At 67.2% G+C, this 24,309-nt stretch overlaps 16 protein-coding genes across 16 annotated transcripts; 8 read left to right on the top strand and 8 right to left on the bottom strand.

The window, feature by feature from the left end:
* Nucleotides 1-11: 11 nt before the first annotated feature.
* MICPUN_78817 (proteasomal ATPase) lies at nt 12-1,583 on the top strand (the record flags this gene model as incomplete). Its single annotated transcript, XM_002499385.1, has 3 exons — nt 12-104; nt 296-440; nt 601-1,583. 3 exons carry the CDS (start codon nt 12-14, stop codon nt 1,578-1,580), a joined length of 1,218 nt encoding a protein of 405 aa, XP_002499431.1. The 3' UTR covers nt 1,581-1,583.
* Nucleotides 1,584-1,763: 180 nt separating this feature from the next.
* On the top strand, nt 1,764-3,031 carry MICPUN_54222 (predicted protein; the record flags this gene model as incomplete). The annotated part of the gene is made up of 2 exons (XM_002499386.1): nt 1,764-2,333; nt 2,404-3,031. 2 exons carry the CDS (start codon nt 1,764-1,766, stop codon nt 2,995-2,997), a joined length of 1,164 nt encoding a protein of 387 aa, XP_002499432.1. The 3' UTR covers nt 2,998-3,031.
* Nucleotides 3,032-3,046: 15 nt separating this feature from the next.
* Nucleotides 3,047-4,150, bottom strand: BBS4 (bardet-biedl syndrome 4; the record flags this gene model as incomplete). The annotated part of the gene is made up of 1 exon (XM_002499855.1): nt 3,047-4,150. One exon carries the CDS (start codon nt 4,148-4,150, stop codon nt 3,047-3,049), a length of 1,104 nt encoding a protein of 367 aa, XP_002499901.1.
* A 613-nt stretch (nt 4,151-4,763) lies between these two features.
* MICPUN_56456 (hypothetical protein) lies at nt 4,764-6,347 on the top strand (the record flags this gene model as incomplete). Its single annotated transcript, XM_002499387.1, has 1 exon — nt 4,764-6,347. The coding sequence occupies one exon, from the start codon at nt 4,764-4,766 to the stop codon at nt 6,345-6,347; it is 1,584 nt and encodes a 527-aa protein (XP_002499433.1).
* A 127-nt stretch (nt 6,348-6,474) lies between these two features.
* On the bottom strand, nt 6,475-7,749 carry MICPUN_56455 (predicted protein; the record flags this gene model as incomplete). Its single annotated transcript, XM_002499856.1, has 1 exon — nt 6,475-7,749. The coding sequence occupies one exon, from the start codon at nt 7,747-7,749 to the stop codon at nt 6,475-6,477; it is 1,275 nt and encodes a 424-aa protein (XP_002499902.1).
* A 101-nt stretch (nt 7,750-7,850) lies between these two features.
* On the top strand, nt 7,851-8,798 carry MICPUN_56454 (predicted protein; the record flags this gene model as incomplete). Its single annotated transcript, XM_002499388.1, has 1 exon — nt 7,851-8,798. The coding sequence occupies one exon, from the start codon at nt 7,851-7,853 to the stop codon at nt 8,796-8,798; it is 948 nt and encodes a 315-aa protein (XP_002499434.1).
* A 180-nt stretch (nt 8,799-8,978) lies between these two features.
* On the bottom strand, nt 8,979-9,839 carry MICPUN_56453 (predicted protein; the record flags this gene model as incomplete). Its single annotated transcript, XM_002499857.1, has 1 exon — nt 8,979-9,839. One exon carries the CDS (start codon nt 9,837-9,839, stop codon nt 8,979-8,981), a length of 861 nt encoding a protein of 286 aa, XP_002499903.1.
* A 597-nt stretch (nt 9,840-10,436) lies between these two features.
* MICPUN_78726 (predicted protein) lies at nt 10,437-11,458 on the bottom strand (the record flags this gene model as incomplete). Its single annotated transcript, XM_002499858.1, has 3 exons — nt 10,437-10,646; nt 10,714-11,245; nt 11,385-11,458. The coding sequence occupies 3 exons, from the start codon at nt 11,456-11,458 to the stop codon at nt 10,437-10,439; spliced, it is 816 nt and encodes a 271-aa protein (XP_002499904.1).
* A 326-nt stretch (nt 11,459-11,784) lies between these two features.
* On the top strand, nt 11,785-12,475 carry MICPUN_113329 (hypothetical protein). The gene has a single exon (XM_002499389.1). It carries the CDS (start codon nt 11,804-11,806, stop codon nt 12,398-12,400), a length of 597 nt encoding a protein of 198 aa, XP_002499435.1. The 5' UTR covers nt 11,785-11,803; the 3' UTR covers nt 12,401-12,475.
* On the bottom strand, nt 12,449-15,750 carry MICPUN_56450 (hypothetical protein; the record flags this gene model as incomplete). Its single annotated transcript, XM_002499859.1, has 2 exons — nt 12,449-15,526; nt 15,647-15,750. The coding sequence occupies 2 exons, from the start codon at nt 15,748-15,750 to the stop codon at nt 12,499-12,501; spliced, it is 3,132 nt and encodes a 1,043-aa protein (XP_002499905.1). The 3' UTR covers nt 12,449-12,498.
* A 143-nt stretch (nt 15,751-15,893) lies between these two features.
* Nucleotides 15,894-16,854, top strand: MICPUN_107818 (hypothetical protein). The gene has a single exon (XM_002499390.1). The coding sequence runs from the start codon at nt 15,917-15,919 to the stop codon at nt 16,772-16,774; it is 858 nt and encodes a 285-aa protein (XP_002499436.1). The 5' UTR covers nt 15,894-15,916; the 3' UTR covers nt 16,775-16,854.
* A 27-nt stretch (nt 16,855-16,881) lies between these two features.
* On the bottom strand, nt 16,882-17,418 carry MICPUN_56448 (predicted protein; the record flags this gene model as incomplete). The annotated part of the gene is made up of 1 exon (XM_002499860.1): nt 16,882-17,418. One exon carries the CDS (start codon nt 17,416-17,418, stop codon nt 16,882-16,884), a length of 537 nt encoding a protein of 178 aa, XP_002499906.1.
* A 107-nt stretch (nt 17,419-17,525) lies between these two features.
* MICPUN_93572 (predicted protein) lies at nt 17,526-18,675 on the top strand. Its single transcript, XM_002499391.1, has 2 exons — nt 17,526-17,669; nt 17,786-18,675. Exons 1-2 carry the CDS (start codon nt 17,549-17,551, stop codon nt 18,628-18,630), a joined length of 966 nt encoding a protein of 321 aa, XP_002499437.1. The 5' UTR covers nt 17,526-17,548; the 3' UTR covers nt 18,631-18,675.
* Nucleotides 18,676-18,821: 146 nt separating this feature from the next.
* MICPUN_99137 (predicted protein) lies at nt 18,822-19,391 on the bottom strand (the record flags this gene model as incomplete). Its single annotated transcript, XM_002499861.1, has 1 exon — nt 18,822-19,391. One exon carries the CDS (start codon nt 19,389-19,391, stop codon nt 18,822-18,824), a length of 570 nt encoding a protein of 189 aa, XP_002499907.1.
* A 304-nt stretch (nt 19,392-19,695) lies between these two features.
* MICPUN_56445 (predicted protein) lies at nt 19,696-23,269 on the top strand (the record flags this gene model as incomplete). Its single annotated transcript, XM_002499392.1, has 3 exons — nt 19,696-19,728; nt 19,879-19,925; nt 20,068-23,269. The coding sequence occupies 3 exons, from the start codon at nt 19,696-19,698 to the stop codon at nt 23,267-23,269; spliced, it is 3,282 nt and encodes a 1,093-aa protein (XP_002499438.1).
* A 54-nt stretch (nt 23,270-23,323) lies between these two features.
* Nucleotides 23,324-24,100, bottom strand: MICPUN_56444 (predicted protein; the record flags this gene model as incomplete). Its single annotated transcript, XM_002499862.1, has 1 exon — nt 23,324-24,100. One exon carries the CDS (start codon nt 24,098-24,100, stop codon nt 23,324-23,326), a length of 777 nt encoding a protein of 258 aa, XP_002499908.1.
* Nucleotides 24,101-24,309: the final 209 nt, after the last annotated feature.

Here is a 24,309-nt window from a genome sequence, read left to right on the forward strand (position 1 = left end):
TCAGAGCCATCATGGCGACGCCGGAGGTTGCGACGCCGGTGGAGGCGCCTGATCCCAAGCAGACGGCGATCAGCGAGTATGGACGGCTCATGCTGCAGCACAAGGTACGAATCGCGACGTCCGCCGCGCGCCCTCGACCGTCGGCGAGCGTCGCGACCCCGGTCCGGGCCCACCCGGGCCGTTTGAGATCTGGGTGACTTTTTTTTAGGGCACGCGAAAAGATCTCGAGACGTACGTCGTCGCCACCTCCGTCTGACCGTTCCCCGACCTCTCCGAACCGCGTTCGATCCCGCAGGAGCTCGACGCGAGGGTTCGTAAGCTCCGCGACGAGGTGAAGGACACCAAGAAGCAGTTCGATAAGACTGAGGACGACCTCAAGGCGCTTCAGAGCATGGGGCAGATCATCGGCGAGGTGCTCCGCCAGCTCGACGAGGAACGATGTGCGTTCACGCCTCCGCACCCCCCCCAAAAAAACCTCCCCCCGCCCCTCCCTCCCCGCCCCCACGCCTCCGGACCCTAAACCCTAAACCCAAAAACCCTAACCCGCCCTAACCCGCCCTAACCCCCTCCCCCTCCTCCCCCTCGTGACGACAACCGCAGTCATCGTCAAGGCGAGCAGCGGCCCGCGTTACGTCGTCGGCGTCCGAACGAAGCTCGACAAGGAGAAACTCGTCAACGGCACCCGCGTGGCGCTGGACATGACGACGCTGACGATCATGCGCGCGCTGCCCCGCGAGGTGGACCCCGTGGTGTTCAACATGCTCAACGAATCCCCCGGGCACGTGGACTACTCGTCCATCGGCGGCTTGAGTGAGCAGATTCGCGAGCTGCGGGAGTCCATCGAGCTCCCGCTGATGAACCCCGAACTTTTCCTCAGGGTCGGCATCGCGCCGCCGAAGGGGGTGCTCCTCTACGGCCCGCCCGGCACCGGCAAGACGCTCCTCGCCAAGGCGATCGCCAGCAACATCGACGCCAACTTCCTCAAGGTGGTGTCCTCGGCCATCGTGGACAAGTACATCGGCGAATCCGCGCGTTTGATTCGCGAGATGTTTGGCTACGCCAGGGCGCACGAGCCGTGCATCATCTTCATGGACGAGGTGGACGCCATCGGCGGGAAACGGTTCAGCGAGGGAACCTCCGCGGACCGCGAGATTCAGCGCACGTTGATGGAGCTGCTGAACCAGATGGACGGGTTCGACGTCTTGGGGAAGGTCAAGATGGTGATGGCGACCAACCGGCCGGATGTGTTGGACCCCGCGCTCATGCGGCCGGGGCGGCTGGACCGGAAGATCGAGATCCCGCTGCCCAACGAAGCGGGACGCGTGGAGGTGCTCAAGATTCACGCGTCCAAGATCAACAAGCACGGGGACGTGGACTACGAGGCCATCTCGAAGATTGCCGACGATTTCAACGCGGCGGACATGCGGAACATCTGCACCGAGGCGGGCATGTTTGCCATTCGCGACGATCGCGACTACTGCATCCACGACGACTTCATGAAGGCGGTGCGTAAGCTCGCAGAGGCGAAGAAGCTGGAGCCGGCGGCGAGTTACGACGAGACGTTCAAGAACACGGACTGATGAGTGGTGGTGGTGGTGGTGGGTCGGAGATTGAGCGCGAGATTGAGCGGTTGGATTAGCGATTACATCGAATGGGACATCGAAGGCGCTCACGTTTGTCGACCTTTTGATCAGTGTTTTTACGAGGTAGTCTCTCCACACGGCCGTCCAGTTGTCATTTTTGGCCCGCGGCCCATCTCGCCGATGGGGACGACGGGGAGCTCCGACCCACCGCCGGGTTCCGTGGAGTTGTTCGTCTGCGGCAGGCTGTGCCTGCTCGGCGAGCACAGCGACTGGGCGGGCGGGTTCAGGTCTTCGAACCCTCACATCGAGAAGGGCTACTGCCTGGTGGCTGGCACGAGCGAGGGCCTGCGCGCGACCGTGTCTTCGCTCCCAGGGCCCGACGCCTCGCGCGTCCTCTCGATGACGTCCACGACGGATACCGGCGAGCGGCGGACGCGAACCTTCAACCTCCGCGATCCGGGCTCACTCCTGGAGGAGGCCAGAGCTGGCGGCTTCTGGTGCCACGTCGCGGGCACGGCCCATCACATGGTGACGACGTTCGGCCCGAAGATCGCGCACTCCATCGCCATCGACAACTACGACACGAACCTCCCCGTCAAGAAGGGCCTCTCGTCCTCCGCGGCGGTGTGCGTCCTGGTCGCCAGGGCCTTCTCGCGCGTCTTCGACCTCGGCCTGACCGTCCGCGACGAGATGGACGCCGCGTACCGCGGCGAGCGAACCACGCCGAGCCGATGCGGCCGGATGGATCAGGTGAGTTATACATTTTAATTCATGGTTGTATGGGCAATTAGAATGACGTTATTTTTTTTATGATAAACAGGCGTGCGCGTTTGGCCCCGGGCGGGTGTCGCTCCTCTCCTTCGACGGCGACAGCCTCGACGTCACCCCGATCGAGGACGTGGGCGGGCCCGACGGGTTCCACTTCGTGCTCGCGGACCTCGGGGCTGGCAAGGACACGGTGCGGATACTTCGCGACTTGCAGGCGGCGTACCCGAAGGCGTCTACCGATGATTACAAAAGATTGCACGAGCTCCTCGGGCCATTCAACGCGAAAACGTGCGCTGCGGCGGTGGACGCGATGGCGAGGGGGGACGCGCGTGAGCTCGGCGAGGTGTACGCCCGCGCGCAGGCGGCGTTTGACGAACGCGCCGGGGCGGTGTGCCCCACGCAGCTGGGCCATCTCGGGTCACCGGTGCTGAGGGCGGTGCTGACCAGCGAGCGGATGCGAGAATTCGCGTGGGGCGGGAAAGGGGTGGGGTCGCAGGGAGACGGGACGGTGCAGCTGCTGTGCCGGGGGGAGGCCGGGATGGCGGGGTGCGAGGAGGTGCTGCGGCGGGACTTCGGGCTCGTCCACACCATCCGACTCGTCATACCCCCGCGTCGACGCGACCCGAGCTCGCTGGCCGACGCGTAGTCAAAATCTCTAAAATAAACCCGATAGCTACACCAACCCGATGGATAGTCTACAACCCGAGAGCCCGCCGAAGCGTCTCCGCCTGCGTCTCCACGTCCGGGTCCGCCGCCCTGCTCTCCTCGTCCGCCGCGAGCCACGCTTTTTCAAACTCCGCGAACTGCGTCCGCGACCGTTCCGCGTCGCCGCCGTTGAAGAGCGTGATGGCGTAATTTAACCGAATCGTAAAATCCGCCCCGCCGTCGATCTCCGCCGCCCTGTCGTACGCGGCGCACGCGTTTTCAAAGTCGTCCAGCCTCGCCAGGGTGACGGCGAGGTACATGTACGCCGCGGGAAAGTCGGGCTTGAGGTTGATGCTGCTCGAGAAGAAGTGAAACGCGCTGGCGCACTGCCCCGTCGTCAGGTGGACCAACCCGAGGTTGTACGCGATTATCCACTCGAAGGGGTCCAAGTACAGCGCTCGCTTGAGGCACGCGATGGACGCGATGTACTTGCGCTTGCCGAAGAAGCACATCCCCACGTTGTTCCACAGCTGCGCGCTGTTCGGGGTTTGCACCGCCGCGACGCGGTACTTGATCAGCGCCCCGTCCATGTCGTTGTGATCCTGAATGATCGAGCCGGCGGCGAGTATCGTCTTCGCGTCTCGCGGGTCGACGGAGAGCGAGTTGCCGAGGTACTCGAACGCCCTGTAATTCTCCCCCATTCGCAGGTAGAGGAGGCCGACGGTCGTGAGCAGCTCGGGGTTATCCGGCGAGAACTCCAGGGCTTCGAGGTAGACGTCGACCGCCTCCTGGTACCGCTCCTGGAGCGTGAACACCTTGCCCATCTGCCTGTACGTGGTGTCGTGGCGCTGCACGTCGTTGGCCGATCGGAAGCACTCCACGCTTTCGTCGTATTGCTTGAGGTACATGTGACACAACCCTTTGTTGTGCCAAATCTCCCAGTCCTCCGCGGTACTCACGCGCTGCGCCTCGTCGTACACGTCCACCGCCGCCTTGTGCTTGCCCAGGAGGTACAGCGATCGGCCCACCTGCTTGAGGTTGGCGACGTTGTGCGGGTTTAGCGCGGTTGCCGCCTGGAAGAGCTGCAAAGATTCCTGTATCCGTCCCTGCTGCCGCTTGATGAGCGCCTTGACGTATATCGGGTACTCGCACATGCCGTTGAACTCGGAGAGGACCTGCTCGATGAGATCCAGGCACTCCTGCGGGTCGTTCGGGTGGCGGGTCGTTTAAGCGTGAGGGACGGGCGGGTGGGACGGTCGGCGTTGGCTCTTTCCGGGAGCGGGATCTCGTCTCGTCGTGTCGGGTCGCGGGCGCGACGGTGTTGGCGCACCTTGTGTTCGTGACGGACGTAGAGGAGGTGGATCTTGTAGTTCCGCCTGGAGCGCGCGATCGCCTGGAGCTTGGCCTCGCTCGAGTTGGCTGTCGTGACGAAGGGGAAGGGCGCCGGGGAGGTCAGTCGGGTCGGAAGAGAGTGCCGTTTGAACCGCACCGCACCTTTGGTCGGGACGATGTTGACCTTGGCCGCGGGCGCCGAGGGTTGCGACGCGTCGACGTACGAGTCGTCCTCCACCTCGGGCTCCGACTCGTACGCCGCGTCGCCGGTCATCTGACCGGAGTACATGGGCGCCCGCTCCGCACACAGCAGCCCCGCCTCTCTCTTTGCCGTCGGAGACTTTCGCCCGTCTGCCCGTCCCAGGCTTGCACGCGCTGAGGACAAGTTGACGCCGGGCGTTTTCCCCGCGCGCATTCACCGGCGCGACCGACGCGATGGGTGCGGAGGCGAGTCGCCCCGCGCCCCGCGCGCTCGTCGACGCGGTCGAAGCGCTCGGCGGCGCGACCTCCGCGGAGGTGCTGGAACTCGTCGACGCGTTCGCCCGCGCTCCCCCCGCCCCCGTCACCGCCGACGACGTCGCGGCGCTGTCGAGATCATCGCGCCGTCTGCGCACCGCGGCGGAGGTTGCGGACGCGTTCGACTTACCCGAGCGCGTCGCGGCGGTGCTGTTGCGACGCGTACCCTCCGTCGATGACGCCACGGGCGGCGGCGACGGCGGCGACGCGGTCCCGCCCGCGGGGATCTCCCTCGCCGACGCCCTCGTGCACCTGGCGAGCTGCCGAAACAGCGACGCCGCCGCGGTCGAGGAGGCGGACGCGTTGCTGCGCGCGGGCGCGCTCGTCGACCTCGCGAAGATGGCGACGACGGCGACGACGGCGGACGGCGACGACAACGAGGAGGAGGAGGAGGTCGACGCGCGCGCGCCGCCCTTGGCCGCGCTGCGAACGATGTCGCGCGCGCGGATGCCCGGCGCGGCGGAAAGGTTCCCGAGCCTCCCCGCGACGGCCAGGTCGCTCCTCCTCCGGTCCGCGCGCGCGTCCCTCGCGCCGCGCCTGCGCGACGCCGCGGGCGCCCCGCTGACGACGAACCCCATCGGAGGAGGACGCCGCCGGAGGAGGAGTCGCGACGTCCTTACCCGCGCGGGCGCGTGGCTGCTCGCCGCTTCGATACCGAGCAGCCAACGAAAAACGTGGCGAAGAGTGTTCAGCTCCGTGGACGACGGCGCCGGCTTTAGCACCTTCGTCTCGCGAATCACCGCCGACACAACCCGCGGGCCGGTGCTGGTGTGCGTCAGGACCAAGTGCGGGGACGTGCTCGGCGGGTACGTCTCGCTCGGGGATCCGTCTTCGTCGGTTCGAGGGGACAGAGCGGAGTTTCAAGGCGATGCGGGAACCTTCGTCTTTGCGTTTGGCAAAGCGTCCAGAAAAGTTAACAACGACGAGGGAGGGGGGGGCGAGGGAGGGGGCGAGGTCGACGACGACGCGGACGCGTCTGATGCAGATGCGTCGGACGATTCGTGGACGCGCGTCGGGGTGTACGCGTCCACGGGCGCCAACGCCGACCACGTGTGGTGCGCGTCCGGGTTCAGCTCCGATCGGTTCCCGAACGGCTTCGGCTTTGGCGGCGTCGCCAATCGACCGGGCGGGGGAAGGTCGGCGATTTGGATCGACGGAAACCTCGAGCGCGGGCGGTGCGTGCCGGGGATCGCCACGTTCGCGGCGCCGATGCTCGCGGGGTGTTCCGGGGTGTTCGAGAGAGAGGAGGAACGCCGTGGATCCGGGGTTCGTTCGTTCTCTGGGGGGAACCACACAAATGATGATGACGATTGGGGCGTCGGGTGGTTTGAAATTGACGCCGTGGAGGCTTGGGCGACGTCGGGGGGAACGAACGACAACGACAAACGTCCCAATCGGGGGGATCGGGGCGGGGGCGTTCGCGACGCGAAACACGCGGAGCTGCGAATGATGATGCGGCTCGGTGGACGCGACGCGGGGGGACCCGCGAGGGAGGAACGATGAACGCGACGACGAACGCGGCGAGGAAAAAATACGAATAAGAAAACCGCGACGAGTCGACCGGGAACGCGACTGGGAACTAGCGGCGTGGTACCCTAACCCTCGATATTTAAGCCCACCACGCGACTCCTCACCCAACTCGTTCGCCGGCCTCCGCCCTGTCCGCGGCCCGCGTCGCGAGTCTTCGTCGCAGCGCCTCCGATTTCGCCGCCCCCATCGCGCCCGTCGCTCGAAGCGTCTCGGCTCGGCATCGATCGTGCGACGCTCGCGCCCTCTCGGCGTCCGCGGCCCAGGCGGCGCGATGGAGCGCGCGCGCGTGAACGGCGAGCTCAGCGCGGAGGGACGCGAGCGCCTCGCCGCGGGCGTCGACGGCGGCATCGACGGAGCCGAGGTCGACGGAGCCGAGGTCGGAGGATCCCTCCGCCTCGCGATCGGACCCTTCGCGATGATTCGAACCTTCGCCGTCGTCGTCGTCTCCTCGGAGGGTCGCGAGCGCCGCGGCGAGGGCGTCGACGCCCTCCCCGGCCGCGTTCCTCTCCGCGTCACCCGGCGCGTCGTAATCGTAGTGCGTGGTTTCTCCGACGCCGTCTCGGTGAACGTGTCTCAGCGCCGCGGCAAAGTCAAACGAAGACGGGGTGGACGCCGCCGCCGTCGCCGCCTCGGCGTCCCCATCCCCGCCGCCGCCGCCGCCGCCGCCGCCGCCGCTCGCGTCGCCCGCGGCAAACTCGCGGCCGTCCACGGCGACGTACGCGTGCGCGCCGGCGAGGTAGTGCCGCACCGCCGCCCACTCCCTCCGCCACCTCGCGCGGGGGTTCGCATCCGCCGGGACTCCCTCCGGATCGTCGCCACGCGTCGTCGGTTCGTCGTCGTCTTCGTCGTCGTCGGGGATGAACGCCTGGGATGTCGGGCCCAGCCACGCCGCCGCGATGAACCGCGGTTCCCCCCCGCGCTCGGTCGACACCCGCATCGCGAGGTACTGCACGTCGTCCGGTCGCAGACGCGTCAGCGCGCGATGGATGCCGCCGTCGCCGTACGCCTCCAGCACGACCCGCCTCTTCCCAATTCGCGCCTTCTCTTCCGCATCCGCCGGGGGCCAGACGCCGAACACCGCCCAGGTCTCCGCGAACGTCGCGAGCCGCACCCTGTTCCATGCGTTGGGTATGAGCGCGGCGTGCGTCTGCGACCAATCGAGCGCGTCGATGGCGTCGCGGAGGGACGGCGCGAGGGACTCGGTCCACGGCTCGGCGTGCTGCGCGCGGGGCCGGGCGCCGGGCTCGGAGGAGACGGCCGGGGAGACGGCCGCGGCGGCCTCTTCCCACGCGGCGATGGAGGGGTCGCGCCACTCCTCCCCATCCCCCTCCTCCTCCTTCTCCTCCTCCCCGTCGCGAACGTCCTCGGCGCCCATGTCGTGTGCGGCTCGTCGTCGTCGACGATTCGTCCGAGGCTTTTCCGCGCGAATTCTTCATCACCATCGGGGGCGCCCGCTGTCGTCACTCGAGCGCGCGCATGGACGCGCTGCTCGCGGCGTACGACAGCAACGACGACGACGACGACGACGAGCGGATCGGCGGCCGCGGCGGCGACGGGGGGGACGAGGAGGAGGCACCCCGCGGGTCTCCCGCGCGTCCGGCGACGGCGAAGCGAGCTCGCGAGGACGGTCCCGACGATGTCGACGCAGGTGCGACCGACGGATCTGGGCGGGTCCGAGCGTTTCCCCACGTCGACGGCAACTTCGCCACGCACGTCTACGTGCCCTTAGCGCTCTCGAGGAGTGCGCAGTGGAGCCGAGCGCGCGCGGAGCTCGGGAACGTCCTCGCGCGCATCGCCGCGCGCGTCCCCGGCCTGAGACCCATCGGTGACTACGGGAAGATCGGCGACGCCGCGACCGCCGTTTCGTCCTTCGTCATACCCGACGGCGACCTGCACGTCAGCCTGTCGCACACGTTCCCGATACGCGCCGCGCGCAGGGACGGGCTCTTCGCCGCGCTGCGCCGAGCGCTGAGCGCGTCGATGACCCGCGCGTGGGTCGCTCGCGTCGGCCCGAACCTCGACGTCCTCGTCAACGCCAATCGGACCACCACGTTTTTGGCGATGCGCGTCGCCGACGCCGAACTCTCCCCGGGGACGGGCGCCGGGGACGGGGACGTCGGGGGATCGTTCGCGGGTGCCTACTCCGCGGTGGACGCGGTGTTGACACGTGGCGGATACCCGAGGTTTCACGACGACCCGAAGCCGCACGCGTCCGTGGCGTTCGCGCCGGGCGACGTCGAGGCGGAGCTCGTCGAGGCGATCAAAGAACTTTGTTTCGACGGGGCGAAAGAGGAAAACGCTTGGAACGCGGCCGTTTCGGGAATCACGACGCGGTGTTCGAGGGTGGTGTGCAAGGTGTCGGGCGCGCCGGGGGTGACGGTGTGGGGGCGCGCGGAGGGCGAGCTGCCCCCGCCGGACATATGACGCGGCGGCGATGCGGAAAAACTAAAAAATGCGTTGCTAAAAATGCGTGCTCGCGCTTGTAACACTCGAGTTTAGCGGGATGCGTACATCGGGTCGGCGCTGCTTTTGCATCGTCGTGGGCGCCCCTCTCGACGCCGGGGCGCTCACATCGACGACCCGCGGGGGCAGGGCTGCGCGGAATCAGTACGTGAAGAACTCATCCCCGAGCTCGTCGTCCCAGGTTGGCGACCGGTTGAACTGCAGCGTGACGCAGGTGTCCACCCTCGGCTTGGACGGCAGCCCGCGCCTGGCGATGGGCGGCTCCCGGAAGAACGCCCTGGCGTAGTCCGCCTGTCCCCAGCTGGTGATCATGTACGCGATGGCGTCCAGCTGTTGCAGGTAAACTTCCTCCGTCGCCGGATACGATCGCTGCCCGAGGTGTCCCACGTACAAATTCAGCGACACCCACCGCTTCATCCCCTCGCCCATTCGAACGTGCTTCACCGCCATGTCGTGGTACTTGCCGTACTTGGCGTGGCACAGCAGCGCGAGCTCGCGGCCGGACATCGGACCCTCCCCGACGTAATCTTCGCCGTAATACGCGCGCTCGAGCTCCATCTGCCGCTCGGACTTGGCGTAATTATCGTATGACGCAGCACCGGAGGACTCGCCAACAGAGGACTCCGTTTTGGCCACCTCCTCGAGCACCTTGACGCGCCCGAGTTCGGCGGCCACGGACCCGTGGCCGTCGTGCACCTCCGCGAGTCGCGCCGCCAGATCCGCCGCCACCTTCTCCTCGGCGAGTTCCACCGCCGACTTGGCCGCCGCCTCGGCCGCCACCTGCTCCTCGAGCTGCGCGGTGAAGGCGGCGAGGTCGAAGTCGGGACGATACTGCGCGCCGGCGTCGCCGCCGTTGTCCGCCTCCCACTGCGCGAGCTTCTCCGGGGAGACCTCGGTGGGGCGCTCCTCGCCGGGCGCGCGTCCGGCGATCTTCGCGCCGCGCGTTCGTGGGTTGAACGTCTTGTCCACCTCGCGCTTGAGTCCGTCCATGAAGCCCTCCATGAACGCGCGCGGGGCGACGACGGCGGCGCGGCCGCGCGTCGAGCCGCGGCCACGGGTCGCGCGGGCCGCGGGGCGGGCCGTGCGAGCCGCACCGGGTGCGAACGAGCCTGCGACGCGAGGGACGGCGCGGTGAGAAGATGATACGATAATCCGAGCGATGCGCTGCGGAGGATGGAGGACCGGCGCGCGCGCGCGGGGCGGGGCGCGCGGGGGGGAAGGACGCACCCGTCGCGACGGCTTGGGAGAGCATGGTGGGAACGGGTGCGACGCGGTCCTGACCGGAACGACGGCCCGACTGGGACGCGCGCGGGGAGTTGTGGCGCGGCGGTCGCCCGCAGCTGACGACATGCCACGGCCGGGGGAGACGTGGACAAACGAGTGGCGCGCGCGCGCGCTCGCATCGGCGGATCGGATCCTCCCCGTTCGCCAGTTTGCGCGGTTAAGACCATTCACGATAAACCCTCCCACTGAGAACACGCATACATCCTCGTCTAAAACTCTCGAACATATCCGCAATTCATATTTCGTCAAACCCATTCACATGGCAGCCAGTTACGATCACGGCGACACACGAGATCGCAATCAATGAATCAACGCTCAGAGCTTGCTCGCCGGCAGCTTCTTCGTCGGCGGCTTCCAGCCGTTCACCGAGAATCCCCCGTCAATCGCGAGAACCTGACCGGTGACGTAACTCGCCGCCCTCGAGCACAGGAACGCGCTCGCCGCGCCCACCTCCTCGGGCTCCCCGACGCGTCCCGCGGGCGTCGCGTCAATCACAGCCTTGGCATATACAGGATCCGCCAGCACCTGTTAACATTAAAAAAAACCACGTCTGTATAATTGCCCATACGAACGAAGATTGAAATAAACTCACCTGCTTCGCGAGGGGCGTGTTGATGTACCACGGCGCCACCGCGTTGACCCTGATCCCGTCCTTCGCCCACTCGCACGCGAGGTACTTGGTGAGCATGTTCATCGCCGCCTTGGTCATGGCGTACACGACGCCGCTCTGCATGGACACGAGCGAGGCGACGCTGGAGTTGAACAGGACGCATCCGTCGCGCGATTTAACCAGCAGCGGATGGAAAAGCTGGCACAGCGCGAAGGAAGACTCGAGGTTGACGTCCATCAGCGCTCGGTACTCCTCCGGGGTGAAATCCACGGTCGGCTTGCGCGTGTTGAACCCGACGTTGGAGACCAGGATGTCCACCTTGCCGCGGAAGAGATCGGAGGCGCGCGCGCATAGGTCGGCGCGGCTGGCGCGGGAGGACACGTCGCACGCGGATCCCGTGACGTCGAGCCCGCGCGCGCGCCACTCCGCGACGCACGCGTCGACGTCGGCCTCGGTCCGCGCGCACGTGTGGACCCTCGCGCCGTGGCTCGCCAGCGCCTCCACGATCGCTCGACTGCGGTTCATCGGGCGGGGGGGGGGGGGACGGGTCAGCGACGATCGGACGGCGGTCGTCATCTTTTTCGGATAGTGCCGAGGAGGAGAGGTGCCGATCTCGGCTCGCGGGGGGTTTGCGCGGGGCGCGGGCGACGCACCCGAGTCCTTTGGTGCCGCCGGTGACGACGGCGCACTTGCCGTCGAGGTTGAACGGCGAGTTATCGCCGATCATGTCACCCCTTCGTCCGTGGCGATGTGACCGGGAGTTCGCGCGCGGACGTGTGGAGCCCGGGCTATGCGCGGCTGAGCCTGCGCTTTTTCCGCGCGGGATGGCTGATAGGAGCTGACGTCAGCACGATATTTTCGCAGACGAACGGACCCCCGCCGCACTTCCGAGCCGCGAAGGGAGAGGTCTCGAGACGCGTCGCGCCGCGAAACGAGCGCGAACGTCCACCGGCGCCCCTCGATATCCCCCGTCCGAAGCCCCCGCGACCGACGCTCGGGGGTTGCGCGCGCCGAGCCAGCCCAGCAATTTTTCGCGCGACGAAAAAGATAGGGCGGCCAAGTCTACGATAGAATGAGAGAGAGCGACAAGTGGGAGGGCCTCTCCACGGAGATCGGCCCTCCGCTTTTCCCTTCGGAGACCCGCTCCGTCGCGGGCTCCGCACCTGGCGGCGGCGGCGGCGGCGGCGGGCTCCTCCGCGGTCTCTTCGGCCTCGCGCCCCCAAACTCGCACTCGCAGATGGTGTCGCGCGGTTCTTTCGCCAGCATGGACTTTTGTGGGGGCGAGGAGGACGCGCAGGACGCGTGGCGCGATAAGTGGGAGGCGCACCGACGATCCTCAGTCGACGAGACCAGATCACCGCGCACCAGCCCGCTCGCCGGCGCCGGAACCAGCGCGCCGTGGTCCATTCCCGCGCGCCCACAATCGGGCGACGTCTGGGCCGTGAGCGCGGGCCGCGGCGGCGCCGGTCGGTCCTTCGGCTCTTTCGCGAGCGACGACCCCATGAGCGTGTCGTCGTCGGGGGCGTCCACGCCGTCGAGGCTGTCGCTGGGGTCGGACCCGAGGGTGCACGGCCTGGGCGGCGCGGCCGGGTCTTCGCACCCGCCGGTGGACGTCCTGCGGTCCAAATTCTTCGGCGGGTCGTATCCACCCGGCCCGGTCGGTCGATGAGTGTCGATGAGGCGACGCTCGTACATCACGCTTGTAATAACACGAGAAGAGACAAACGACGGTGTATCAAATCAATCACATCACTGCGTCGGATTCGGTCAATCCGCGTGTTCCCGGCGGTTCGTCGTCCTCGGCGGCTCATCCTCCGGAACCTTGAAGGGAATCTCCGTTCCGCCGCCGTACACCTTGGTCAGGTCAACCTTCGGCTTCTCCCCCTCCTGCAGCTCCTTCACCGCCTTCTCCGTGATTCGCTTCGCCGCGTCGAGCCCGCCCTCGAGCCCGCCCTTCTTTATCCCCTCCCGCAGCTGATCAAAGTCCGATTTCATCCGCGCCTTCGTTTTCGCGAACAGCGACGCCAGCTTGAGCCCAGCCGCCGGGTTGGCCGGGCCCGAATCGGTCGAAGCGGCGGAAGATGAAGCGGCAGCGGAAGATGAAGCGCCGCCCGCGTTGTCCAGTCCACCGAGCGGGTCGAACCTTCCCGCCGCAGGGCTCTTCGACGCGAAGGCGTCGGCTTTGATCTCGGACAACACGTTCCCATTCGCGGGCCCCGTTGGGGAAGCCCACTGGTCCTCCGGCGCGCCCGCCGGTCCTTCCCCTAAGTCCCTGCCCCCCGCCGCCGCCGCCGCCGCCCGGGGTCGATCCCCGCCGAGCGTACCGCGCACGGAAGTCGGGGTCTCGATGGATCCCGCGGCCATCGCCGCGACGGCCGCCTCGGCCTCGCCGAAGGAGGAATCGCGGCGGGGCACGCTCGGGCTCGACGGCTCGTCGTCGTCGTCTGTGCCTGTGCCTGTGCCGGGCATCTCGAGGAGCATGCTGTTCGAAGGAGTGTGAAAGACGCCGCGTGTTCCGTCGGGGCCCTCTTCTTCTTCCTCGTCTTCGTCTTCGTCTTGTTGTTGTTGTCGTCGTTGTTGTTGGTAGTCCTCCTCGAGGGAAATCTCAGCCTTTCCCTGCTCGTCCTCCACTTTCTTTGGTGACGAGGGCGAGCTGGCCGCGCCCCAAGACCTGCGAACCTCGGGCATGACCAGGGGAGCGGGCGGGGACATCGCGGCGGGTGAGCGCGGCGATCCCGCCCGCTCCTTCGCCGCCGTCTCCTCGTCCCCGTCCTCGCCCTTGTCCTTTTCCGGCGAGGAGGAGGAGGCGCGTTGAGAGGTTGCCCTGGCCGCGGCGGCAGCCTCCGCCGCGGATTCCGCCGTTAATCCGACCACGACGTCGATGTCAATCTCCGGTATGACCCCGTCGTATGGCCGGAGCGGCTCCAGCAGCAGGTTACCCGCGTTCGGCAGCACCAGCGCGGCGTACAACTCCTTGAGCAAGTTGGCGGTTATGAGCTGCGAAACCTTATCGGCGAGTCCGTGCCATCGGATCCCCAGCTCGCCCAGCGTGGGAATCGCCTGCATCTCAACCTTGGGCTCCCCCACGAACGCGAACCACAGCCTGTCCCCGGGCGGCGGGGGGATCCAGAACCGCATCGTCCCCGACAGTCGCCTCAACCGAACCCGAAGCGTCACGGGCACGTCGACGAGTTTTTTCGCAACCGCGCCTATGAGCTTGGACGCGTTGTTCTTCGCGAGGGACTTGATCTTGGCGAATCGCTCCGCGTTGGTGCCCGGGTTCGAACCCGGCTCCGGGCTGTCTCTTCCGACTTTTTCGGTGCATTTACCGGTGCTCGTACCGTCGTCCGCGTTGGTACCCTTACCGTCGCCGTCGTCGGCGTCGGGCACGGCCGTTCGTTCCTTCTCGCGCATCATCTCGGCGTAGACGTTGAGGTCGATGTTAGTTCGAAGCACGACCTCGGCTGTTCCGGCAAAGTCCATCTCCAGCTCCACCGCGGCGCAAGGCCCGCGGTTCGCCAGCGTGCCCCCGTCCCACGGCGCCGCGGACGACGCGTTGGCGGTGGACGCCGCGTGGGGCAGCCGCGCGGCTCGAATCTGCGGGACGTTCTCCCCGAGGTGAACCCTGGTGACGGAAATCGGGCCGACAAACTTTGGGAGATCCGGGATGCCCTCGCAGAGCTTCGAAAGGTCCCTGCGCACCTCCGCGATCTTCTCCGGGGAGCGCTGCATGTCGAAGATGATGCGCGTGAACACGCCGTTGAGCGCGGCGGCGGCGGCGCCGCCCGAGCTCCAGCCAACCTCGCGCGCGGAAGGACCCCCCGATCCCGAGCCGCCCGGCTCGCCTCGCTCGTCCGACGGACCGTCTTCCCTTTTTTCGCCTCGATCGAAAGCCGCGAAAGCCTCGTCGTCGATCGTTTTGGACACCTCGTGGCTGTTCTTGACCGCGACGCACGCGCGCAGGTGGTCGATGAGCGTGCGCTGCGCCTCGTCGCCGTCGCTGAGGTGGCCGTCGCCGTCGCGGCGGCGATCCCCCGCGCCGTCGCCGCCGCCGCCGCTCCCGGGCCCGCCGGCTCCGCCGCCGCCGCCTCCGAGCCCGCCCCTGGACCCCTGCGAGAGCCGCGACGCCGCCCTCGCCGCGGAGAGCACCGCCGCGTCCATCATGGCCCGCGAGCGCGAGACATCCTGCCACAGCGCCACCGCCCACGCCTCTTTCGCGGCGTCGCTGAGCGCGTAGCACCACACCACCCTGTGACCCTTGTGCAGCGCGCGCTCGGGATGAGAGAGGACGATTGGCAGGCGCTTCCACCAGCGCTTCTCCTTCCCCGCGCCGATCGGCCGCCCTCCCCCGGGTCGGTCCCCGGGGACGCCGTCCTCCGTCCCAGAGTCGGCACCCTCGGGGTGTTTGAACCCCGGGGAGTACAGCGGCGAGCACAGTCGAACGTCCACGCCGTCCAGGTCGATGGCGCCCGCGGGATCGGAGGTTCGGTCTCTCGCGAGTTGGAGCTTGCCGTTGGCGAGCGTGGCGAAGGCGCGCTCGCCGCGCTCGGGTTTCTCCGGCGGGGTCGGCGCGTTGGCGCCCCAGACGAGGACGAGCCATCCTCGGTGGTGCTGCTGATTCGGCCCCGTCGCGTCCCACTCGCCCTTCTCGGCGACGAGGGATTTCACGGCGGTGCCGGTCCCGATCTCCACGGCGCCCGGGAACTCGTCCGCAGCCTTGGCGGCGGCCTCGGCCAGCGCGAGGCGGACGAGGACAGCCTGGACGACCAGCGCGGCGCCGACGCCCATGAGAATCCTGCGCGCATCGCGGAAAGGGACGGGGGCGGGGTCAGATCTCGTAAAGCGCGGGGCGCTTTCGCCTCGGAAAAGGTGGTAACAACGACTCGGGCGATGACGGGTGGGGACGGGGACGCACCCGCCGACGACGGGGAAGACGGCGGCCAGACCGACGGCCACCGCGAAATACCCGGCGACCGCCGCGATCGCGGTCTGAACGAGCTCATCTGCGCGTTCCTCCATCGCGCCAGACGCGACGCCGCGCGCCGGCGAATGCGAAAGTCATGGAAAGGAGAAAGGGACAAATCTTCGAATCTCCGCTGCGCGCGCTGCGCGCCATCCGGTTCTCGATGGGCCGCGGGGTTGCGCGCGGCGGCACTGTCGACCGCGCGACCCGCGTTCGCGCGCGATGGGCGACTACGGGAGCCTCCCGCTGATTCCCACGTCATCGCCGGAGTTCGACAGGCTCCTGGTGGAGGAGGACGCGTCCGTGGACATAGGCGGCGGCCCCATGCACGCGCGCGGCGCGCCCGACCACCATCCGTCGTCCTCGCGCGCCGGTTACGCCCCGCTCAACGCGCCCCACGCGCCGTTGCCGGACGAGGGCGCCGCCGAGCGCATCGCGCAGCGGGTGTGCACGCCGCGAGGGGTCATGATCGCGGCGCTCTGCGCCGGCGCCTTCTACTTCGGGGGAGCGTCGGCCCGCGCGCCCGCCCCGGGGGGTTGGGGCGCGGCGCGCGTGGATGGGGGAAACGCCGGCCTCGCAATGGCGCGCGCGTCGTCTTCGCCCGAGGTCGGGGGATGGGAGGGCAGGTACGCGCCGCGAGCCGCGCGCGTGCCCGAGGGCTTCCAGCATCGTCACCGGACGCGCCTCGACGACGACGACGACGCGCCGTGGGCCCCGGGCGCCGCGAGAGAGCGTCACCGGAGGTGGACGACGACGACGACGACGGACGACGACGTTTTGGATCCGGATCCGCCCCGCCGTCGGCGCTCGGGGTCCAGGAGCCACGTTCCGCGGCGCGCGGGAAGCGCCGGACGCCGCGCGAGGGACGACGAGGACCGGCGCGGATCCGTTCCGCCGTCGAGGGTTCGATTGCCGTCGGGGACGAAGGAGACCCGGCGAGGCGGGGGGGAGACGCGAGACAAGAATCATCGGCTCGCGGCGAGGGTGGATGGAAAGGAGGACACAGCCGGCGGCGACGCAGCCGGCGGGGGGTTCGACGAGCTCGAGCGGCGCATCCGCGCCACCGTGTTCCAACCGTGAGACGCGTCATCGCGTCGTCGTCATTAGATTTCCTAATCTCAGTAGCAGTACTGCGTGATGATTGACGTCGCTCATCCCGTAGTTCGACGGCCGCGACGTCCATCTGCTCATTTGCTCGCGACGCCCCCGAGCTCCCGATTCCCCGTCCCGTCCATCCCGACCGCCGCGGCTTCGCCGTCGCCCCCGAGGGAGCCGCCGCCGCCGGGTTGGGGCTCGACGGGCGCCGGGGGACGCTCGTCGGCGCCGCGCTTGGCGCGCTTCGCGTCGCCGGCGTCGTCGCCGTCGCCTCCCCATTCTCTTCCCTTGGCGGGCTCGACGCGTGATTCGCCCGCGTTCGGGTGCGCTCCGCCGCGGGGATGGACGTCCGCGTCGCGGTCGCGGGGTGCCGAGGGGGTGCCGAGGGGGGTGCCACCGCGTCGCCGAAGTCGTCCCGCGCCGGAATCGAGCCCAGGCCGACCTCCGCGTCCGCGCGCCGCCTCGAACTCCGCCATCACCCTCGCCCTGGCGATGGCGCTGACGAGCTCGGCGCTGCCCGGCGGGGACCCGGGCGGGTCCCAGCTCGTGATGCCCCGCGCGACGTTGTGGTAGTACGGGAGGTTGGTGCTCGGATCGACGGCGCGCGCCCACCCGCCGGGGAGGGACATGCGTGGGTCGCGCGGCGCCGCCCTCGCCGCGCGCGCCCTCCACTCTGGCATTTGTTTGCCTCGTCTCGTCCGAGACGAGTTGGCGAGGATTTGCCCAGACGTCGTCACGCGCGCCAGCCGCGACGCCGAGATGGGCGGCGGGGAGATGACCGCGGACGAGCTGCTGGCCAAGGCGGAGAAGAAGATGACCACGACGCTGACGCGATGGAAGCCCGACTACGAGTCAGCCATGCTCTACTTCGACGAGGCCGGTGCGTGAGACGCCGCGCCCGCGATGTTACCCCCTCCAAACGCCCCGGTGCCCCCGGCGCTCGCCCCGCCGTCCTTCCCTCGACTGACCCCCGCGCTCCATACCTCCCAAACCCAGCCACCAAGCTCAAGCAGGCGGGGCGCAAGCAGGAGGCCATGATCGCGTGGGAGAAGTGCGCCGAGGCCAACGAGCGCACCGGCAACGACTGGCACGCGGGCAAGCACCTCGAGCAGTGCGCGTCGCTGGCGAGAGATCTCGCGTTGCACGATCAGGTGGTGGCGTACGCCGAACGCGCGTGCGCGGCGTACGTGTCCGCCGGGCGCGCGCAACGCGGCGCGGAGTGCCTCGGCAAGATCGCCCGCCTCATCGACGAGGCCGCCCCCGACGAGGCCTACGACCTCGCGTCCAGGGCGTGCGAGATGCTCGAGGACGACGGCAAGGCTGCCAACGCGCGCGATTTTTACAGCCTCGCAGGCGCCATACGCATGAGGCAGGAGAAGTTCGCGGATGCCGCGGAGACGATGCTCCGCTTCGGCGCCTCCTGCGACGCCGCGAACGCGCACGCCAGCCTGCGCAAGGCGTACCTCAGCGCCGTCGTCGCGCAGCTGTACGCGGGGAACGGCGCGGAGGCGCAACAGCTGTACGCGGATGTCGGCGAGATCGACGCGTTTCAAGATTCCGACGAGCAGCGATGCGCGTACTCGTTAATAAGCGCGTACAGGGACGCGGACGCCGACGCGGTGCGATCGGCGATCGCGGCGTCCAACGCGCTGACGTTCCTGGACGCGCCGTTCGCTCGAGCCGCGCGGAAGCTGCCGCGGCCGGGTCACGACTTGCGAGCCGTCTCGATCGCGATGGGGGGCGACGGCGGCGTCTTGGCGGCGGGGGAGCGCTTCATGGACGGGATCGGAGGCGGCGGCGGGGGCGATAGCGACCTGCCGGACGACGAGGACCTGACGTGAAAGCGACGGAATGAACGCGTGAACACGAACCGACGCGACGATTCTAATTCGCAATCTCTCCGGCGGGGCGGGGCGGGGCGGGTCGACGGATGGACGAATCGATTCACGCCGCCCGCGCCCCCCCTCGACTCCCCATTCGTCCCCAGCCCCCCTCGTCGTCCCCCCCCCCCGTTCGTCACGCGGCGTCACGATCAGTACCACGCCGGGACGTGATCGAGCACCTCGCACCTGATGATCTTGACCTCCTCCACCGGTTTATCCCGCGCGTCCGTGCGCGCCTTTCCCAGTCTCGCGATTGTCTTGATGCCCTCGGAGACCCTGCCGAAGATTGTGTGCTTGCCGTCGAGCCACGGGGTCGGGGCGAGGGTGATGTAAAACTGGCTGCCGTTGGTGTTGGGTCCGCTGTTGGCCATGCATATGATCCCCGCGCCCGTGTGTTTGAGCTCGCGGGTGATCTCGTCCTCGAACTTGCCGCCCCAGATGGACGCGCCCCCGCGCCCGGTGCCGGTGGGGTCGCCGCCCTGGATCATGAACCCGGCGATGATGCGGTGGAACGGCACGCCGTCGTAGTACCCCCGGCGCGCGAGCTCGATGAAGTTCTGGCACGTCTTCGGCGCGTGCTTCCAGTAGAGCTCCACGGTGAAGGGGCCGATGCTGGTGTTCAGGACAACCTCTGGGGCGGTCCTCGGCGGCTCCGCCTCATCGTCCGCCTCGGGAGCGCCCTCCCCTCGCTCGCGCGCCCTCTCCTCCCCGGCGTGCATCACGACCCTGCTCGATGCCCCGTCGATGCGCCTCCCTCTCCCTTCGTCGATGCGGCGGTGCTCTCACGTCGCGCGCGGATGTGTGGCGGAGAGTGGCGGACCCCGGTGGTGCGCGCGTTTGTGAGTCGACGGCGGGGGGAGGCCGGCGGTCGGTGCATTCTCGCCGCCCGTTATTCGGCGGCTTGAGGTGACTGCACCGGCGTTCAAAAAAGCTGTTGACGACGCCCGTTCGTCAGAGCGCCGAGCGCCCGCCGAATAACGCGTCGGGGGCATCGCAGCGGTAGCGTGAGACAACCAGGGCGGCATGCCTCCCAGGCCGATGCCCGGCTTCCAGCCGGTGCGCGCCCGATACCTCCCGTGGACTCGCGTCAACCCCAGCCTCGCCCCCCGTTCTCACTTTTTTTTTTGAAATTTCCCTCGGACCGCCCTCGTTTCCACCCGACTGCCGCCCTGACCCATCGCACCCGATCCGACCCACGACGCGCAGGACGGCGACGACGGCGAAGGACCAAGCAACGACACCGGCGGATACAGGTGCGAAACCCGACATCCACCCGACGCACCCGCCGGAAGCCCGTCGGAAAATCCAAGTCGGCATCATCCGCCCGCTGCCAAAACAGTTCCATTCGACCCGTCCTGACCCCTTCCTTCGCGTCCCTTCCCACGACGAACGCAGGATGACGCGCATGGGCCCCGCGGGCGCGCAGGCCGGGGGTTCCTCCCTCGCGCAGCAGCTCCAGGGCATGCGTCCGGCCGAAGACGGCGCGAACGACGGGGGCGCGACAGCTGTGCCAGCGCCGACAGCTGTGCCAGCCGCGTCATCGGCTCCGGGCCGACCGCCGAGGCCCGGCAGCGCGACGGGCCGGGACCCCGTCGCCCCGCGGCTCGCGCCCATCGACCCGAACGCTGTCGGGCAGATGGCGCCGGGGCCCGGGTCCTACGGCGGATTCGGCGGCGGCGGGGGCGGGGGCGGGTTAAGCGGCGGGGTTGAAAGGGTCGGGCCCCGTTCGGATCGATCGGACGCGGGCGACGTTCCCGCGTTGGCGGTGAACCCGAAGTCGGTGATCGGCGCCGTGAACGACGCGTCGGAGCAGCTCAGGGCGATGGACGAGGTGGTGTCGGCGTTTGACGATAAAGGGCTCGTCGCGGCGGATCGTAACAAGGAGAAGAGCGACGACTTTTGGACGATGAACCACATGAAGCTGCTGTACCTCATCTCCAAGTACTCGCACTGCGCGCAGACGGTGCACGAGAAGGAGCGGTGGATCCGCAAGCTCCCGATGCTGGTGCTGATTTACGAGGGCATCGTGCAAAAGGTGTTCGAGTACGACTACGCGCCGGCGTCGGAGGTTGTCGAGACGACTCGGGTGTATCTCAACGTGTCGCAGGAGGGTAAAGACGACCTGGACGACCTCGTCGAGGGCAAGCTGGTCAAGGGCCTGCGTTTGTCCACCAAGGAGCACCAGAGCGTCACGGCGTACCAGATCTCGCCCAGCGGGTTGGCGCTGATATCCAAGCGACTCCCCGACGAGGAGAGGCAGCTGGTGGACGACTTGTGCATCGTCGACGGGAAGCTCCTGCAGGTGGTGTGGGAGGATAAGAGGTTCCTGCTCCGCACGATGACGTTCAGCAGGGAGTCCACGGTGACGGACGCCGAGGACGTCTCCTACGTGGTGTCCCCTTACCTGCCAAAAACGCTTCGAAGAGTCGGCGGGCCCATCATGAGCAGCAACGCGCACAGAGCTTCGGAGAGCGCCACGAAGGAGTCCACCATCCGCGACGATCTCGACGAGGTCATCACCATCTCGAACGTCACCATCCTCATCGGCGAGTGGATCCCGTTCGGGGCCAATCAGGTGGTCGAGCTCAACCTGAAGCTGGGTTCCAACGAGCGGTGCCAGGGCGGATACTTCACCGCGCAGGTGGACGACGACTCCACGAACACGCAGTGCGAGGTTCCCACCGGTTTGACCTCCGTCAGCATCCTGGACCACGACATGACGCGGTTCACGAACATCGAGGCCGAGGTGTACTACCCGGAGGACGAGGGCATCGTGCAGATTGAGCACTTTGGCATTCACACCCGCATGGACGGCACGATTGTCTATGGGCTCATGATCGAATCGGTGATGGACAGGATACTGGAGAACATCTCGTTGGATAACCTCGCGCGTCTCCTCGTGGACGTCCACGTGGACTCCTCTCGAATCATGGAGTCGCTGCTGTCCAACCACCAGCGCGACTTACTCGACATGATCTTCCTGGGCAACACGCTGAACAGGGACAAGGTGAACGTGATCATCGCCGATCGCGTGGTGCCGAAGATGTCCGCGGAACGCTACCTCGACAAGGACGCCTTCGAGAACGAGCTGAGGCAGGTGCTGGGCGACACGCACGAGGCGCACGATCTCGGCGATAACGACATCGTCATCACGGGTTCGCACGGTATCATGCTCATCGGACCCCACAGCAAGATGCAGGAGCCGGTCATGTTGGCGTTTTTATCGCTGAGGTCGCGCGATGTGTTCGTGCACAACGTGTTCAATCGGCTGTTCATCATCGACGACACGCTCAAGACCGCGCGGCAGCTCATCGCCAAGTACGAACAGGACCCGAACTCCATCCCGAGGATCCGGCACACCCTATCGGAGACGTCCAAAGACATCATCCTCCTCGAGGAGGTTCTCCTGTACCTGCGCGAGTCGCTGGAGCAGGACACCTCCATATACGCCGAGCCCACGGATGAATCCGGATACCGCCTGTACCAGGTGCTCAAGGTGAAGACGATCCTGAACGACCTCCACGTTCGCATCGAGGACATGCAGAAGGTGCTGCTGGGCGCCAGGCACGAGGTGAACGGGCTACGGCAGATGGCGGATACGATAGCCGAGACGCAGATGTTCCGTCTGCAGGAGGAGATTCGGGGCAACTCGAGCGACATGCTGCAGCAGCTGAAGATCAACGAGCGACAGTCCACGTCCCTGGACGTCATGCAGGTCATCTTCGCGGGTTCGCTCGCGTTCGACATACTGGACCGGCTCACCGGCGAGTGGTCCGTGGTGCACACCTCGTGGGCCAGGGCGTACATCGTCGACCCGTTCATGTCCAAGCCCATGCTCTGGTTCATAATATCCATGATGGTGTGGTTCGGCGTGGGGACCGGGGTGTTCAGCATGATGCGCGATCTCAACGATCGCACCGCCGGGGTCATCACCTACCGCGTCAAGGTGAACAAGGGCATCGACCTCAACGCCCTGGACGACTTTTTGTTGCGCAAGTCGGTCATCGCCGAGGATGGCGACGCCGACGCGCTCAACGCGAATCAGAAGGTTTCGTGGATCGAGAAGGACGTCAGTCGCTGGGAGGGGTACCAGCCCAAGATCGAGATGATCTACGACGTCAAGCACGGGTTCTTGCTGAGCGTGTACATGCAGGTGACGAGGAGGGCGAGCAAGCCGGCGAGGCTGAGGCCGGAGACGATGAAGATGCGATTCTTCACGGAGCTTCAGGAAGCCGGAGTGATGGCGCCGGACGACGCGGCTGAAGTGATCGACAACACGCGCAGACGCCAGACGCGACCTGGCGAGTTGGTGACGATAGAGGACAGTAGCGTGTTCCTCAAGGTTCGCGTCCCGGGCGAGCGGCACTACCGCGAGATTCCCTTTGGCCGCCAGAGCTACCTGGAGCTGAGGGAGGAGATTGCGCACAAGTTCGAGTGCAAGCCGGTGCAGGTGCTGCAGGTGTTCAAGGAACCCGACATCCTGATCGCGGACGACGACGACGTGAGCAGGCTCAAACCCGGTACGGTGCTGGAGGTGAACATCAAGAACTTCTCGGGGTACAAGTCCGCGCAGCAGGGACTGCCGGCGCCGCCGTGACGGACGGACGGTTGTTAGCTTTTGTAACATCCTCGATCGCGTCGTCGCTAAAAGTTAGTCGTCTACGTGGGCGTCAGCCTCCCATCGACGCTCCTGCCTCGCCACGTTCGCCTCGCTAATCTGCCGCTGTCGGTCGGCCTGGAACTCCGGCCGGTGCGTCGCCTCGAAGCGCCTCAGCGCGGTCAGAGCCTCCTCGCCCAGTTTCTCCTCGTTCGCCTTCAGGTACGCCATGTCCATGAGCACCGTGATCCTCTTGTCTATCGCCTCCGCCTCGCCCTTACGCGCGGGGTCCTCCCTCCACTCCATAAGCTTCGATATGCTGAAGCAGTTGCGCACCTGCGATGCCAAGTGGAAACGACGCGGGGGTGAGGGCGGCAAGGGGGCCGACGGAGAGGGCGGAGGAACGCATCCGATTCGGGTCGTCGGCGTGGTGGGGAGGCGGGGTGGCTCGCCTCGTGCATGAAGGTGTTTCCCTCCGGCGCGGGCTTCCAGTGCCTCGTCCCGGACCCCGTGCCGTCGACGTGTCCCGGAGCTCCGCCTCCCTGCGAAGTCATCCGAGGGCGGGCTTCGCGTGTGAGCGTAGGCAAATGCATAAGATATTTTGCTCGCGCCAAACTTTTTTTTTTGGCAATTTGCACTAAAGCATCGCATGCCGCCGCGCCGTCGCCCGCCGACGCCTCCAAACTGCACGGATCGATGTGAAACTTCGCAGGGAGGACGCGGACGTCGTGCCACGTCGGCCCATGTCCTCAGAACACAAAAAAAAGAACATTGACCAAGCCGCGATTCGAACGCGGAATCTCCAGCTCCGGAGGCTGGCGCCTTATCCATTAGGCCACATGGCCCCAGGCAAATAGCACTAGATTGAAGCTGGCGCATGCCATCAACTCTGACCGGTGGCGGCGCAAACTGGAAATATAAAGGGACCCATTTTTACCGATGAAAAACATATCGATCCCGTTTCAAATGGTTTGACCCGCTTTCAAAAGTTTCCCCCGTCGCTTTCAAGCGCTTTCAAACGAAGATTCGAACCCGCGAAA

Source organism: Micromonas commoda, chromosome 2, assembly GCF_000090985.2.
Source record: "Micromonas commoda chromosome 2, complete sequence".
Lineage (NCBI taxonomy): Eukaryota > Viridiplantae > Chlorophyta > Mamiellophyceae > Mamiellales > Mamiellaceae > Micromonas > Micromonas commoda.